Source organism: Pezoporus flaviventris, unplaced genomic scaffold (genome assembly GCF_033815535.1).
Source record: "Pezoporus flaviventris isolate CSIRO_AGI_PZ_B2104156 unplaced genomic scaffold, CSIRO_AGI_Pfla_v1 ptg000031l, whole genome shotgun sequence".
Taxonomy (NCBI): domain Eukaryota; kingdom Metazoa; phylum Chordata; class Aves; order Psittaciformes; family Psittacidae; genus Pezoporus; species Pezoporus flaviventris.
The window spans coordinates 40,775,632-40,789,912 of record NW_026892579.1 but is presented as its reverse complement, the minus strand read 5'-3'; the positions used below and the strand labels follow the sequence as shown (position 1 = coordinate 40,789,912).

Sequence of the window (14,281 nt, the reverse complement as noted above, 5' to 3'; positions counted from 1 at the left end):
AGGTCTTTTGTCTGCAGTAGAGAAAAACATCAAATAATGTTTTTTTTACAAACAAAATAATGAGGAAAATGGAATTAGTTATTCTTTCTAGGATGACATTTAGTCACAATCCATTATGACAAGTGATACACCAGTACACCATTTTTGAGAGGTGAGATAGCTGCAGGTTAGTTAATAGCCTAATTTCTCAGTGTTGTTGTAGCCAGCATGATTGTAAGCATATGAATTAGGCAAAAATTGTGGAGAGAAGTAAAGTTGTTTTGTTTGTGTTTTTTTAAGTGTTTATTTTGATTTTTTGTTTGTGGTTTTTTGTTTGTTTTTGTTTTTTTGTTTTTTTTTTTTAGAAGAGACCTTAGCACTTCTGGTCCAGGTTTGTTTTAGCAAATACTTCTTATTTGATCAGAGACAGTGTCATCTAGCCTTCTAGCTTTAGTCTTTTCAAAATTTTCCCCATATTTCAAAGATGTGCATGAATTCAAGTAGCAGAAGGCAGTGACTGACACAGTACAGTAGCCTCTTGCTTGTTTGTAGAGGAGTGTGTCTGGTTGTACAAACCAGTTATTTGGGAGACTGAGGAATACACTGTGTTTGCAAATATGATTGAGTAGTTATGAACAGTAGCTGTTATGTGTGTTTTCAGCTGAAATTGGTACTGTATTTCAGACTGAAGCCCTACTTTCACAACTTAATACAACCCAATTTTCAATTTCATTTTTCTAAAACTTACCAATTATTAGAAAGAAAATAATTTCAGGTAGCTGTCATCATGTTTTGAACATGCCAGGAAGAAGGAATATTATTTGAGAAATTACACTTGAAGTACTTAGAATCATGAAAATGCTGATATGAGGGGGACCTTCAGACATCTGAGCAGGACTGTCAAAACCTGCAAGCATGGCAGTTCCACAGTTTACTGAATAAATTGTTAAAATACTGCACTACATCTTAGTAAATAATTTTTTCTTCCTGTTCAACCTGCCCAGGAAAATTTTTTACTGTTGCTACTGCAAAGAGTTTGACTCTTGTCATTTTTGTAACTGTGCTTCTGTTCTAGCTGCTGTTAGGTTGCCCTGCAGGGTGCTCTTTGCCTGGCTAAACAAGCTGAGATTCTTCCGACCTTTCTGTATGTTTGCATTTTGCCCCTTGTCTGTCTTGGTAGCGTTCTTGATGCTCTCGACATCCATCTTGAGTTAGGGTCCCAGCATTAGACACACTGCCTCGTTCTTTAGTAGCCCAGGGAACTTAGCTTCTCTCCAGTCTACTCCCCCTATCCTCATAAGATTGCCACTTGAGGCTTATTTTCATTTTCACTGTGAGAGCGCATTGTTGGCTTTCATTCATGCTGGTATCCATAAGGCCAGTTGAACTTCTGTGAAGAGCTTTGCTTGTGGTAAATTTCCAGTTAAAAGCATAAATCATTAGGCAGATAAAAGCGTAAAGGCATTAGGCACACACAGGATTGATTAGGATGTATATGAAAAACATTATGTAACACTGACTGTGCAGCTGCATCTGTAATCTCATACAAAATTGTAGTTACAGTTTTGAAAAATGATATTCCACTTGGTCTTGGACCAGGATGAGCGAGTCTACAAATATGGGTTGAAACATTAGGGGTTTCAACATTTCCGATATCAGTATTTTGATAAACATTTTCTGATATCAATATCAGAAAAAGCAGGGGGACTTGATAAATAAGCATGAAGTTCTAGCCCAGATCAGTACTTTTTCTGTGTCTTGTAAGGGAAGAATGTACAAATACATCAGTAAAGATGACATTCAGAATAACTTTTGTACTTCTCCTTTCCTGAGCTTCTCATCCTTATTTTTAGTTAGTGTTGCTAGCAATATACTCCAGCGGGAGGGAACTTAAAATCTTCATTATCTGCTACTTTTAGAAGATTCATGGACTATACATATCCTAAACTATATTACAGCTTTTCTAAATCTAAGCTAAATAGGGATGAGGCTCAGAGTCAAGAGTTAGCCTGTAATTATCCATATAATTTGTTTGCATGTTTTGTGGCATGAATTTGGGCCAGGCCAACTGTTCCTCTGTCACATAGTGCCTGAGCATGTTTTGAGATACAGCATGAATGTAACGGAGGTTGTGGGCGATGTTGTCTCTGGAGTAGGAAGAGCTCTTTCATATGGATATAAGTTGTGCTATGTTAACTTGCCATCAGGACTATAGAGCCAAGTTCTGGCCTATTTTATTTACTAGCATAGATCTAGCCTTCTAAAAATAACTTTCCTGTGGGGTTTTCCAGGACTGAGGTGTTTGCCTATGTTTCAGAAAGAAAATATATGCTTATTCAGATGGCAGACAAAAAAAAATATACAAAGGTCTTTGGTTTCATTTATTGGAACGCTCCTGTGCATCAGGATGTACGTACAGTTTTTGTTCTTAATATCTGTGAGCAGACTGATGTCTGCATGATATTATACCTGAAAGAAATCAGTAAATCTGGTGCCTGAAGGAAGTACAGATGTTAATTTTGGTGCAGCACAGCACCAAGATAACTAATACTGCTCTGGTTCCAGAGTTGCTTTTAGGGTGTCTGTCACATATAATCTTGTGGATATTCATTTAGTATTTATTAGTAAAGCTCTTTGCTGTACCTGGTGAGAATGATGAAGGACTAGTTGATTATAATTTTAATAGAAGTGGTTTAAAGAAGTTGTGATTAACCTGTTTGAGCTTGAAAAAAATCACTGAAGTCTGTGCTGTAAAATGAGGAGATTGTAATCTGCTTCTGTATGCTTCAGTGTTTTCTATTTTATTTTCAGGTTGTCTTCCTGCAGTGTGGAAGATTTGTGGAGTTTCATTCACAGCATGGCCATTACTACAAGACAAGAATACCAAAATTTGGTAGAGATTTCTCTTACCACTATCCATCATGTGACCTGTATTTTGTAGGAGCAAGGTATTGATTAAATGAATTCTTTTATTTCACTACTGTTAGCAGTATTTTCCAAGAATAAAATGAGCATTAAAAGACCAGAAAAGTTAAAAATTTGAAGTGGCATTTCCCTCCAAATTAATAATGGAGACTGTTTGTGAAGAGTGGTTAATGTGGGAAGACTAAGATTAATTTGATTTCCTGTACTGTTTTAAGACTTTCTGATTCTTAAACCAGGTACATCATATATTTGCAAATTTGTTATAGAAACTGCAATTCATTGTACTGTTTTAAAAAGTGATTGGCATCTAAGCAAGGAAAATTACATATGTTTTCTATCCTGGTTGATGTTTTGTGAGTCAAATCACATGAAATGATTAATTGACTTTGTGAGAAGACAGTAATAAAATGAGGTCTGTAGGGTTTCAAGCAAGGTAGCAATTCAAGATGTAACAAATCATAGGAAAAGATCTTAAAGGAATTCATGCATCTTTTCCCTGCAAAAGGAATAATTGGTAAGATATTGCAGTGTAATAAATATTTGGTAAACATGCACATTTTTCTCTGTTTTTAACACTTGAGGATAGATTTGTCTTATGTTTTTATGTTGTGAAGTCTGTAAATTATGTATTTGGTAAAATTAGGCTGTTAGAACTTTATAACTGTTCCTAACTTATGACCGTATTTTTCAATATTCATAAGAGAAAGGAGTAATTCTAGATTTTTCCTTTGTAGTTCTGAAGTATACAGGCTAAACCTGGAACAAGGAAGGTTTCTGAACTCCCTGCAAACTGATGCTTCGTAAGTTATCTGGGCTGCGTGACACCTATCTGTCATTTCCACCAGGTGGAAGCAAACTACTAGCATGCTTGCCATCAGTGCTGTATCTGAATATTGCCCAAATGCATTGAAGAGTTGAAAAGGAACATATGCGGAGCCTGAGCCTTATTTTATGTTCTGTAATTATTTGTTCTAGTTTTTATGTTTTAATTGAGTTTTCTTTTGTGGATATTTTAAAATTGCTTAATATAGACTTGTAATAGGTATTATATAACTTGATCTTAAGAGCGTTTCATTAAAACTGTGCCATTATTGCTCAATTTAGCCATCTTATAGAGATCTACCCACAGGGTATGTACTTTCCCAGACATGTCTTTGTCCTTCTGCTCTTGGAGTAGCCCAAAGAGAATTTTTATATCTCCGGCATTTGTTTCATTCTTTTGAAAACACTACTAGAGCAGAAGCCCGGCTTCTTTCATGTTGGGAGAGGCAGATGAGAACAACAGACTTGATGAGATAAAGTGGCTCGTTGGTGGGCAGCAGCTGGTGTTCAGTGGGTGGGGTAGCTTAATGGAAGAAGCAATATTTGGGAAGGCACGTTAGAGAAACTGAGCAGCAGAGACAAAAAGGGGAATCCTGCAGTGAGAGTGCCAAGTGTGTAGTGTAAAATCTGAATTGAGAGAGGTGAGACTTGGAAGTTGTGAAAAGGTTGTGAAGTGAGGAAGTTGGATGGGTAATAGAATTGGAGGTGGAGGCCTTTGAATGGAAGAAGCTGGAAAGCACCGTGATGAGTGGTGTAAAGAGAAATATTTGTACTTTGGAAGAGTTGCTGGAAAAATACAGGGCTCTTGGGTGCCCTGTTGAGAAATAGGATGCTTGGGTGAGGGAAAGGAAGACAGGCCATTCATCAGAATGCGGTGGAGGTGTAAGCTTCCAAACGTGAGTAATTGGGAAGACCTTTTGACATAACTGGGTTGTTTAAGAATGTATTGGAGCAGAGCAATATGGCAAGGCTTGTTGGTGGGTATGGGAAGAGAAATGCAGAGTCATTCACGTTGGAGAGAACTGTAGAGCTCAGTCTCCTGCTCAAGGCATGGTCATGCTGAATTCAGGTGAATATTTCCCAGGGGATATGAAAACGCCAAGGATGGAAGTTCCACAGCCTCTGTGGGCAACCTGTTCCAGTGCTTATTTATCCATATAGCAAAAAACCATTATCCTTACATCCAGTCGGAGCTTTATCTATTTCAAGTAATCAGCAGTGTCTTTGATGGCTCCAAATTCTTGGTAAGCTCCTCCTAGTGTAAGAAACTGCTATTAGGTGGCCATCTGTCTGTCCCTGCCTCTCTCTCTCTCCCTCCAGCTTTTACTTTTCCAGGCTGAGCAATTGTGTACCTGATTACAGAAACCTTTTTGGTTGTTCATGTGTTAAATTAGCATGAGGTCATTAAACTTGCTCCTTTTTCTGTTTCAGAGAAAGTAATGTCTGTGACATAAATCCTGTGCATTTCCTGTTTGCTATGGGGACAGCTGAGGTAAATATTAGCATTCCTTTTAATGAAAGGGCAATAATGTTTGCTTTTTTTATATTGGTTTGCGTGAGGATAAGAAGTCATGACAGGAACCTAATTAATTAATGTGATCTCATTGCTGTGTTAAGCATAGATCTGTTAAACAAGGTGACTTTTTAGAGCATAGGGCAGATACAGTTTCTAAGCTGCTTTGGTTGCTGAGATGCTCAAGAATTTTGCTGATGGGAGTGAAAATATTATCTTGCTTTACAGTGTAGCCATCTGTAGAAATTAGCTAGCATGTGTACCCTGTTAATCATCAGAGATTTAGTGTTAATTATACTGATTCAGATCACATTTTTGAAAATCAAAAGTGAAATGTGTGGAGCTTGTATGCTACTATTAGAACAACTCATGTTAACCTAGGAAATTCGATTAATCATGGATTAAATAATACATATTGTAAACATTTTCAGGATACCAGACATCAGTTGCATAAGCTTAAAATGTATTTTCTAAACTCCTTAGGGTAAAGTGGAATGCTGGGACCCTAGAACTAGAAATCGAGTTGGGCTGTTGGACTGTGCTTTAAGCAGTGTGACAGCAGATACTGAGTGAGTAAAGGCCACCTTTTCAAAGTGTCATCTTTTGGGTTGGTTTTTTTTCCAGAAGTTTTGCTTTTAGAAACAAATCCCACTTTGTGTTAAAATGGCATGCCCATGGTCCTCTCTTCTCACTGCTAGTGTGAATAAAGGGTTTTCTTAGTCATAAAGGAGTCTCTTAGTCATTGACCTTAGTAGTGGCTATTATTATATACAACCACAAGTTGTAAATGTAAAGAATGCAGCTTTTTGAAGTAGTGTTTCTGAGTGATACCTGTAAATTAATTTGCATTAAGTGTCTCAGTTGTTTTTAACATTTAAAAATTATTTGCAGCTTTTATTAAAAGAATGTCTAACTTTTAAGCATTGTGCTTTGCAGGATAGAAGGTTTACCATCCATTTCAGCACTGAAATTTGATGGAGCTTTGAATATCGCTGTTGGAACATCTACTGGACAGGTAGACTTAACTTTATCTACAACAGTGCTAAAGAGATCCTGGTTTTGCAATTGCCAGCCCAGGTCTATCACATGTTGAGTGCATTTATTGTAATGGAAATACCTATGACAATACAAATAAGTACAAGTATTTGCAAAAGCATATATCACATAGAGTAGCAATAGCCATTCTTAAACTACAGATTAATTTTGTCAGATGATCTTGCCCTTCAGAAGTAGGGACCATATAATATCATCACAACCTACATACTACACAACTTCAAATTCTGTAGTTTTTTTATGAAGTATGTGGGGAATTTCCTACTTTTTGAGACTCTTAATCAGTATCATCTCAATTCAGCAGATCTGCTTTCCCTTACCTTGATGGTGGCTAAAAAGGTAGAAGTCTTTCAACTACTATTTTTACTGTCTTTTCTGTAAGGGATCATTTAGATTCATTTATTCATTGTTGCCATGGTATTTTTAAAGTGAAGTATGGGGATTTTTTCTACTTTGGTCAGTCTTTTCATGGGTTTAGAAAACTGTAGCTTGTTCAAGAGCAGATATATATGGTGTTTCACTGAGTGAAAGTGATAGTCGCTGAATGTGGAAGGGGGTAAGAAAATTCAAACCTTGTAAGAGCAGCACAAGAATCTGAAAGTGAAATATTAATAATTAAGGAATACATAGAGCCTTGAAAACTATTATTTTTTAGAATAGATACTTAAAATACCTTCGAAAGATGGTGAGCTCTTAATTTTTCTAGACTGAAGCACATTGAGGTTAAGATATATTGCCAGAATAAACAAGGCACTCTTAATAAGTAAATTCTGTTTTCAGAATTTAAAACTACTTATGTAAGTCCTGTCCTTGCTTTTAAGTAAAAAACCCTCAAGTTTAGTTAAATCTTTAGTGTATGTGACTTTCTCTTGATCTTACAATATTCTAAGTTTAATCTGTCTCATTCTTCAAGGTTTTATTATATGATCTCCGGTCTAGTAATCCGTTAATAGTCAAAGATCACCACTATGGCCTGCCTATTAAGTCAGTTCTGTTTCAGCGTCAGTTGGATTTAATTATCTCTGCAGATTCTCGAATCATAAAAATGTGGAACAAAGATACGGTGAGTGTTTTTATGTTGGTGCATTCAGTTTTCTCAATCTTTACTTGTTGGTTGGTTTTTTGTTGTTGGGCTTTTTTTTTTTCATGCAGCTTAAATAATAAAGCTGAAATTGAGTGTAGGAAGTCGTGTTTTTAACATGTCCTAATTTCCATAGTATTTTGTCCAGTCTGAATGAATAAAGCAACATCTGGGAAATTATTCAACAGCCTGTCAGGGATAGAGTCAGGGTTTTTTTTTAGCTGTTTGTACATGTCTGCCTAAGATGCTTCTTTCAGTAGAAGGATTTAAACAGAAAAAGTAGTATCTTAGCAATTGCCCTGGTTTGCGTATTTCTCAGTCTGCTTGAACACATCCAGTTACAATTTTCGTCAGAGAGAAACATGGTTATTCAAGTTCCCTTGTGCAAAGAAGGGCCAACTTCAAAGGTAGATTAGTTAGTTTATGACCCATTAAAATCAGGTGCTGCTTATTTGCACAGAAGCCTATTTGGATATTGAAGCCTGGATCCAAATAACACATATTAGGCTGTATTGATGTATTATATTGCAGCAATGTCTCTATCCCTGCTTTTCTCACCTTTAAGTGAAACTGAAATTTTTAGCTTTCATAACACTATTTCATTGTATTATGCTGTTATTTTCCTTATCTTACTCTTCCAATGAAGCCTGCACAAAATACGTTACCCCATAGATTCATTGTGATACTACTGTAACTTGATTTGTTCGGCTTGAGGGGCTATGTTTAGTCATGTATTTCTTCTCAAAAACGTGCTCCATCTATGCTTTTCTGGCTTTACAGTGAAACATATCAAGAGCAGTTATAGTTTAGGGACACTTTTTTCTTAGTATTTCAGGCAGTCATTTCTCTATTGTGCTTCTTCATGAACTTTCAGCAGCCTCTTTTATTTTTCTGTGATCACAAGCAGTTTTTTGTAAGCTCCTCTGCAGTTATTTTTTTTATTGTTTAAAAGAGCAAATAAATTCTTGGTTATTATTTAAAACATCTGCAGTGGCCTCTCTCCACTTTTCCTAGGTATATATACATCTCCCTCATTGAGAATGAAACACTGTAGGGTTTGTCAGGTGGCCTCTGCAGTGGGAAAAGGGAGGTTTTCTTACTGCTGGAAGGCAAAGATAGCTTTGGACTCTTTCCTAGAGTATGTTCCAGCTGGCTCCACCTCTCCCAGATGTTGGTTCCTGACTATCTCTGGCTGGGAACCAACTGCAGAGGCAGACTGTGGGGTGGAGAGCGTATGGCTTTGATACCAGAATAGCCCCATGCTGAGACGTGCCTTGGGGTGGGGAGCATGAGGCTTTTGTCTGCTAAGACCGGGGTGGAGGAGGACTCTTATTAATCATCCAAGAGAGACCAGAGGTGGGTGGGGTAACTGCACGTAACTGGGAGGGAAAGGATGGGCCCAGAAAGGTAGGTGGGATTGCTGCAGGGAAGAAAAAAAGAGAATTAGGATCAAAATTTGCTCTGTTCCTGTCCCTCATTTAGAACTGTGTAGGCATGTACTCTCATGCTTCAGATTCTGTGGCCCAGTTCTTAGAGACTCTTCCTTTACTGGCTGTCTTGTGTGTTGGCTTATAAGAGCACCTGTATTATGTCTGGGTTTTTCAGACTGTTCCAATTCTTTTTCTTTTTTTGGGGGGGGGAGGGGGGGAGATGTTTCCTGCTTGTACCTCTTTCTTAAATAACCTTTATAACTTCAATTCTGGTCTAAGCTAAATGCCACTGGGTGCTTTTACTACTTTTATATTTAGACTGCTTTAATACTGAGTTTATAAAGTGCTGAGCTATATTTCATGTAACATGAGCAAGGTGGAAGAACCAAGCTCCAGACTCAAATTCCACTCCCAGTCCATAATTTCAAAAAATAAAATGATTTAAAGATACCACATTGAGTTGAACAAGATGGGAGTTACACTGACAATGTGCCAGGAGCTTATGGACTTCACCCCCCTTTTGCACAAAATAAAGTAAATCTGACACATATATTTTCAACACAAAAGTGTGGGCTGAGAAAACAGAGGTGCCGCTGTATGTTGCTGTGTCTTCAGCAACTAGTAGGCTAGGCTTCCTTGTAAGAGATCGGATCAGAGATAAAATTTAATGTTGAGTTCCTTGTGTTATATTCAGATACTTTAATTCTGCAAAATCTGTTCCATCTTTATTCCATTTTATTTCTTAGCTTCTATAATGGCCATTCTTAATGTTAAGGTTTACTAAATCATGTTGTTTGGAGTGCTTCATAATATAATTTCTTCCTACAATTTCAGGGGAAGATATTTACTTCAATGGAGCCAGAATACGATATCAATGATGTCTGCCTTTATCCAAATTCAGGTACGTTAGCTGTATTAATGTCTTTATTAAGTTCAAAAGGGAAAGCCTGTATTAATCCAAGCTGTGGTCTTTTTTTCTGTTTAGGTGATACGAATTAGTTCTACTTTCCTCCTAGAGCTAGGAATAAATGGTTACTTGTCAGTTAGTGTCATTTCTTCTGCATCTGTAGTAGATTGGAGCCTCTTCACAGTTAGAAGCTGCTGTGCTGTCAATTAAGTGGTTGACCTCTTTTGCTCTTTCAAATATCTGAAGTGTTTCATTTCATAAGAATAGGAATTTTGGCTTTTTGTCTTGGCTAAGTCCCAAATGAGTTAGAGCTTGCTTTCTAGAGCTAGGAAAAACCTCTTTACAGCAAGTTTACAATTTTTTACAAGTGTTTACAGCTGTTTGGTCTTCCCTTGTTTTAGATACAGCCCTTGCTGTGCCCTCCCTTAGATTGAATACTTTGGTTTTAAGTGTAGATTCCTAAGTGCACAGATTTATATGCTTTTCATGATTGTTTTCAAATTTATGTTGTCTCAACATTATGTTTAGAGGTCAAAACTGAGGGTCACTTTTAACTTTTCCAGATCCCACCACATGAGTAAAAATATTTTACAAAATGGTGTTTGTATGTGCAGGTGTGCTTTGGTTGTAGCTCAGATTGCACCTGACCTTAATTTTCGTTGCTTGATCTGAGTTGCTTAGCTCTTAACTACTGTGTGACACCTGCTTCCTTTTTAGAAGGAGTATTGGAAAAGATTAAATAAAAATTAGTGCCACAAGGATGGCATAGGGTAAAAAGCTCTTGATCCAGACAATGCATGTGTTGCAAACTGCTGTTATCCTGATTTTAGAGGTAGCAGTGAAGACAATGTGACTTGGACTTTGATTCATGCTAGCAGCTCAAATTCAAGATTGCAGATAAGCGAATTTGAGATTTCTAACAAGTTAAAACTTGTCTTTTCTGCCAACTTCAGTTAAGAATGTGTTCTTTTTTCTCTATTTCTGTAAGATGAGCACTTAAATCTTGATCCCTGCTGGGCATTTTTGACCTTATGCAGCCACAAAACCGTAGCAGGACCTTGCTGCTGAAAGTGCAAAGTCATTTCCATGGTGCTCAGGTTTAGCCCCCTCTGATGATGTTCCACTACTTATGAATTGGGCTAGGTTTTTCTGAGCCCTCAAAAAGACATTGCTACCGTTTTTGTGTGCCATGTATTTGTTTTTCTCAGATCAAAATGCCAGAAATAATGTAAGCAAAGAATTGGAGCCTGCCAAAACTGGGACTTTATGGCATGGGCTGAGCATGCATCTTGTGTGCCTTGTTTCTGTGTCTGAGTTGGTCAGGTTATATTTGAGAATAAATGTGTAGTAACACTGTGGACTGTGCAACATGGGTGTAGACAAACCTGATCTTCTCCCATCCATAATTGCTACAGAGAGAGAGGTCATTGAAGCCTTTCATCCAGGTATCACCTTTGAGTTTATTGATCTGATCCAAAAGAGAGCCCAGGTGTGAATTAACATCCATGCAGCATTGATAACAAAGAGCTCATGACAGGGAGTGAAACAGAAGTAAGGTATTTGACAGTGTTGAATCTTCGTATAATTTAGTTTGGAAGGGACCTCTGGGCGTCATATATTTCCTGCTCAAAGCAGGGCCAAAGTTGAAGTTGTATATAACTTCAAAGTCTAATCAGGTTGCTTTGGTCATAACCAGCCAAATTTGAATATGTATGAGGATGGATGTTACTCAGCTATGGATGCTCTGTAACCTCCCTGATACGTAGGCATTCCTCAAGTGCTGTTGCAGAAGTCATTTTCATGAGATTGTGGGGGAAGAATCTTGTAGCACAAAGAATTTGATGCACTCCCTAAGAATTGCATATCTCCCTAATGTTGCTTATTGGACATAGTTTTTCACGTGTCGGTGATTGTCGTGGTTTAAACCCAGTCAGGTAACTTGTTCACTCACTCCCAGTGAGTGGTGCCAAGCTGACAACAATCAAGGTCCGTGTTCGTCTCCCCCCCCTCCCTGCACCGGGGCTCTCCCCTTCCCCGCTCCCGGAGGAACGGGGAGGAGGATCGAGAGAGTGCAACTCCTACGGGTTGAGACAAGAACAGCCCAGCAACAAATCACCACCGCTACTATCAGCTAAAACAATGATAAGGGAAAATAACAAGGGAAGAGAATACGATACCACCGGCCAAGAAAACGAGTTCCACCCGGAAGCCCCTGTCCTTCCGGGTAACTCCCAGTTACCCCCCACCCCGGGCATGACGTGCTGTGGTATGGAATACCTCCCCGGCTAGCCCGGGTCAGGCGCCCCGTCTCTGCTTCCTCACAGCTTCCCCTCCTCCCTGGCAGAGCATGAGCCTCACAGAGTCCTTGGTCAGGGTAAACATCACTTAGCAACAACCGAAAACATCGGCTTCACCAACGCTGTTCTCAAAACTAGAAGTCAAAACACAGCACTGCACCAGTTAACACAAAGGAAAAAACATGACTGCTACTGCTGAACCCAGGACAGTGATCTAGATTGTTCGTTCCAGTCTTGGGTCTCCTCCTTAAGTCAGTTCTGCTTTTTTTACTGTTTTGTTCTTTGAGCGTGTCTGTAGGGCAGCAGGTTGATATCTTTTGGTAAGAACTGTTAGGTTGTATTTCATAATCATACAGAGACAGAAGGGAAAAACTAGGGCATGTTGCAATGGAAATGAAGAGATTTAAGGTAATAGGTGGTGCATTGCATGTTTGTCATAAATACTATTGCTCCAGAATTTAGGATGCTTAGGTCCACCACTTGCTTATTCAGAATTTAAAGAATAATAACAATTGAATATCTGAAAATAAGGAAATACTTCCAGTCATATGAGGTTGTAGTTATGGAAAACTGGATGAATAATATCTGTGTGCTAGTATAGCTATGGCTTAGTGCTCTTATTAGTGCCCCAGCATTCTCAGAGCAGTGCTGAATGTTTGTGAAGCCAGCATGGCACAGGAAACCCAAAAGATGTTTGCCTAGCTTGTGTTCTAACACTTGGTGTGAAACTGCTGCTTAGAAAGTCCATACTCTAATCTCACCCTTATAGAATGGTTTTAACACTGCATTGCCACAGTCAAAAAAACCAATGGAAAGGTGAAGTTACATTGTAATGTAAAATGCTCTGAAATAGTGACTATGTCAGTGGACAAGGGAAAAACTACAGATGTTATCTGTTTCTCTAAATTGGGGGGTTGGACTGAATTTGAGGGATGGACTGTTTGCTGGATGAGGACTTGGTTGGATGATTGCATCCAGAGGGTTATGGCAACAGCTCGATGTCCAGATGGAAATGAATGACAGGTAGTGTCCCCTGAGTCATCCATACGGGGACCAGTACTGTTTAATATCTTTATCAGTGACATAGACAGTGGGATTGAGTGTACCCTTGGCAAGTTTGCAAGTAACAGCAAGCTGATGGTGTGGTTGACACACCTGAGGGATAGGAAACCACCCAGTGGACAGGCTCAAGAGGTGAGCCCATGCAAACCTCATGAGGTTCAACAAGGCCAAGTGCAGGGTCTTGCGCTTGGGTCAGAGCAATGCCTGGTATCAATACAGGGTGGGGAATGAAGGGATTGATAGTACCCTTGAGGAGAGGGACTTGGGAGTGCTGGTGGATGACAAGCTGGGCATGACCCAGCAGTATGTACTTACAGCCCAGAAACCCAGTATGCTGGGCTGCATCAAATTGTTCTTTTTCAGTAGCTTTGTGTGAGTTTTGTTGTAGTTGTTTGTTTTGGTTTTTTTTTTTAATTTAGTTATTTTACCAACCAGCTTGAGTATTGCTGTCTTTCATGGGAAGCAACCCCTTGTGTGTCTTTGACCAAACTGCATGATGACAAACTTCAGTGTGGATGTCTTAAACTGGTTGTGGATCTCTTTTCTCTGATCACACATGCACAGAATGGGGCTACAGGAAAAAAGGTTTACACTTAGGAGTAATGTTGCCTCAGCTTCAGTAAAGTTTTAGACTTATAAATGAAATTCAGCAACATCTTCAGGGTATAGAAATCTGTGCCTCATTTGTTTTAATTACTGGAAAACAAGTTCTTAAGTTAAAACTGCGTTTTCTAAAACTGCTTCTCCCCTTTACTGTCACTTCATATTCTTGTTTTGGTTCCTTTAAATTGAAGATACTGTATTACAGAGAACTTTCCAAAGATGGTCTTACTAAAACATCTCCTCTAAAAAAAGAGTTCTCATTTATTTCCCTTTTAAAGTGATCAAACTAGGCTGCTGTGTAGTTTGTTAGGGTGTGGTCTCTCTTCCCATAAAAATTGCTTAAAACTAATGAGCTGAAACAATGAGAATGTGTGGAGTAGACTTCTCTGTTCCCAGAGTTGTTCCTTATTTTTTTTATTCTTTCATTTTGCCTGTAGTATACACCCATATACTGTTATAAAGACTGGTTTTGCCTCCTTTAATTATTAGTGGAAGACTCAAAGAGGAGGTTTTCCCTTTACTGTCATCTTTGAAGCACCTGCAGAATTAATTTCTGTCCTTTTATTTCTAGTGATTCATATTAAGTCAGTGGAGAAATGTTTTGTCTCC

The 14,281-nt window shown here is 38.5% G+C and overlaps 1 protein-coding gene across 1 annotated transcript in view; it reads left to right on the top strand.

Moving 5' to 3' along the window:
- Positions 1-14,281, top strand: part of NOL10 (nucleolar protein 10) — a 53,509-nt gene that overhangs the window by 4,075 nt on the left and 35,153 nt on the right. Inside the window, exons 6-12 of the mRNA XM_061460812.1 lie at positions 2,791-2,927; positions 3,639-3,704; positions 5,158-5,218; positions 5,723-5,808; positions 6,176-6,254; positions 7,206-7,355; positions 9,638-9,704. Of these exons, the coding sequence (XP_061316796.1) occupies positions 2,791-2,927; positions 3,639-3,704; positions 5,158-5,218; positions 5,723-5,808; positions 6,176-6,254; positions 7,206-7,355; positions 9,638-9,704 (646 nt within the window). The remainder of the gene's footprint in view (positions 1-2,790; positions 2,928-3,638; positions 3,705-5,157; positions 5,219-5,722; positions 5,809-6,175; positions 6,255-7,205; positions 7,356-9,637; positions 9,705-14,281) is intronic.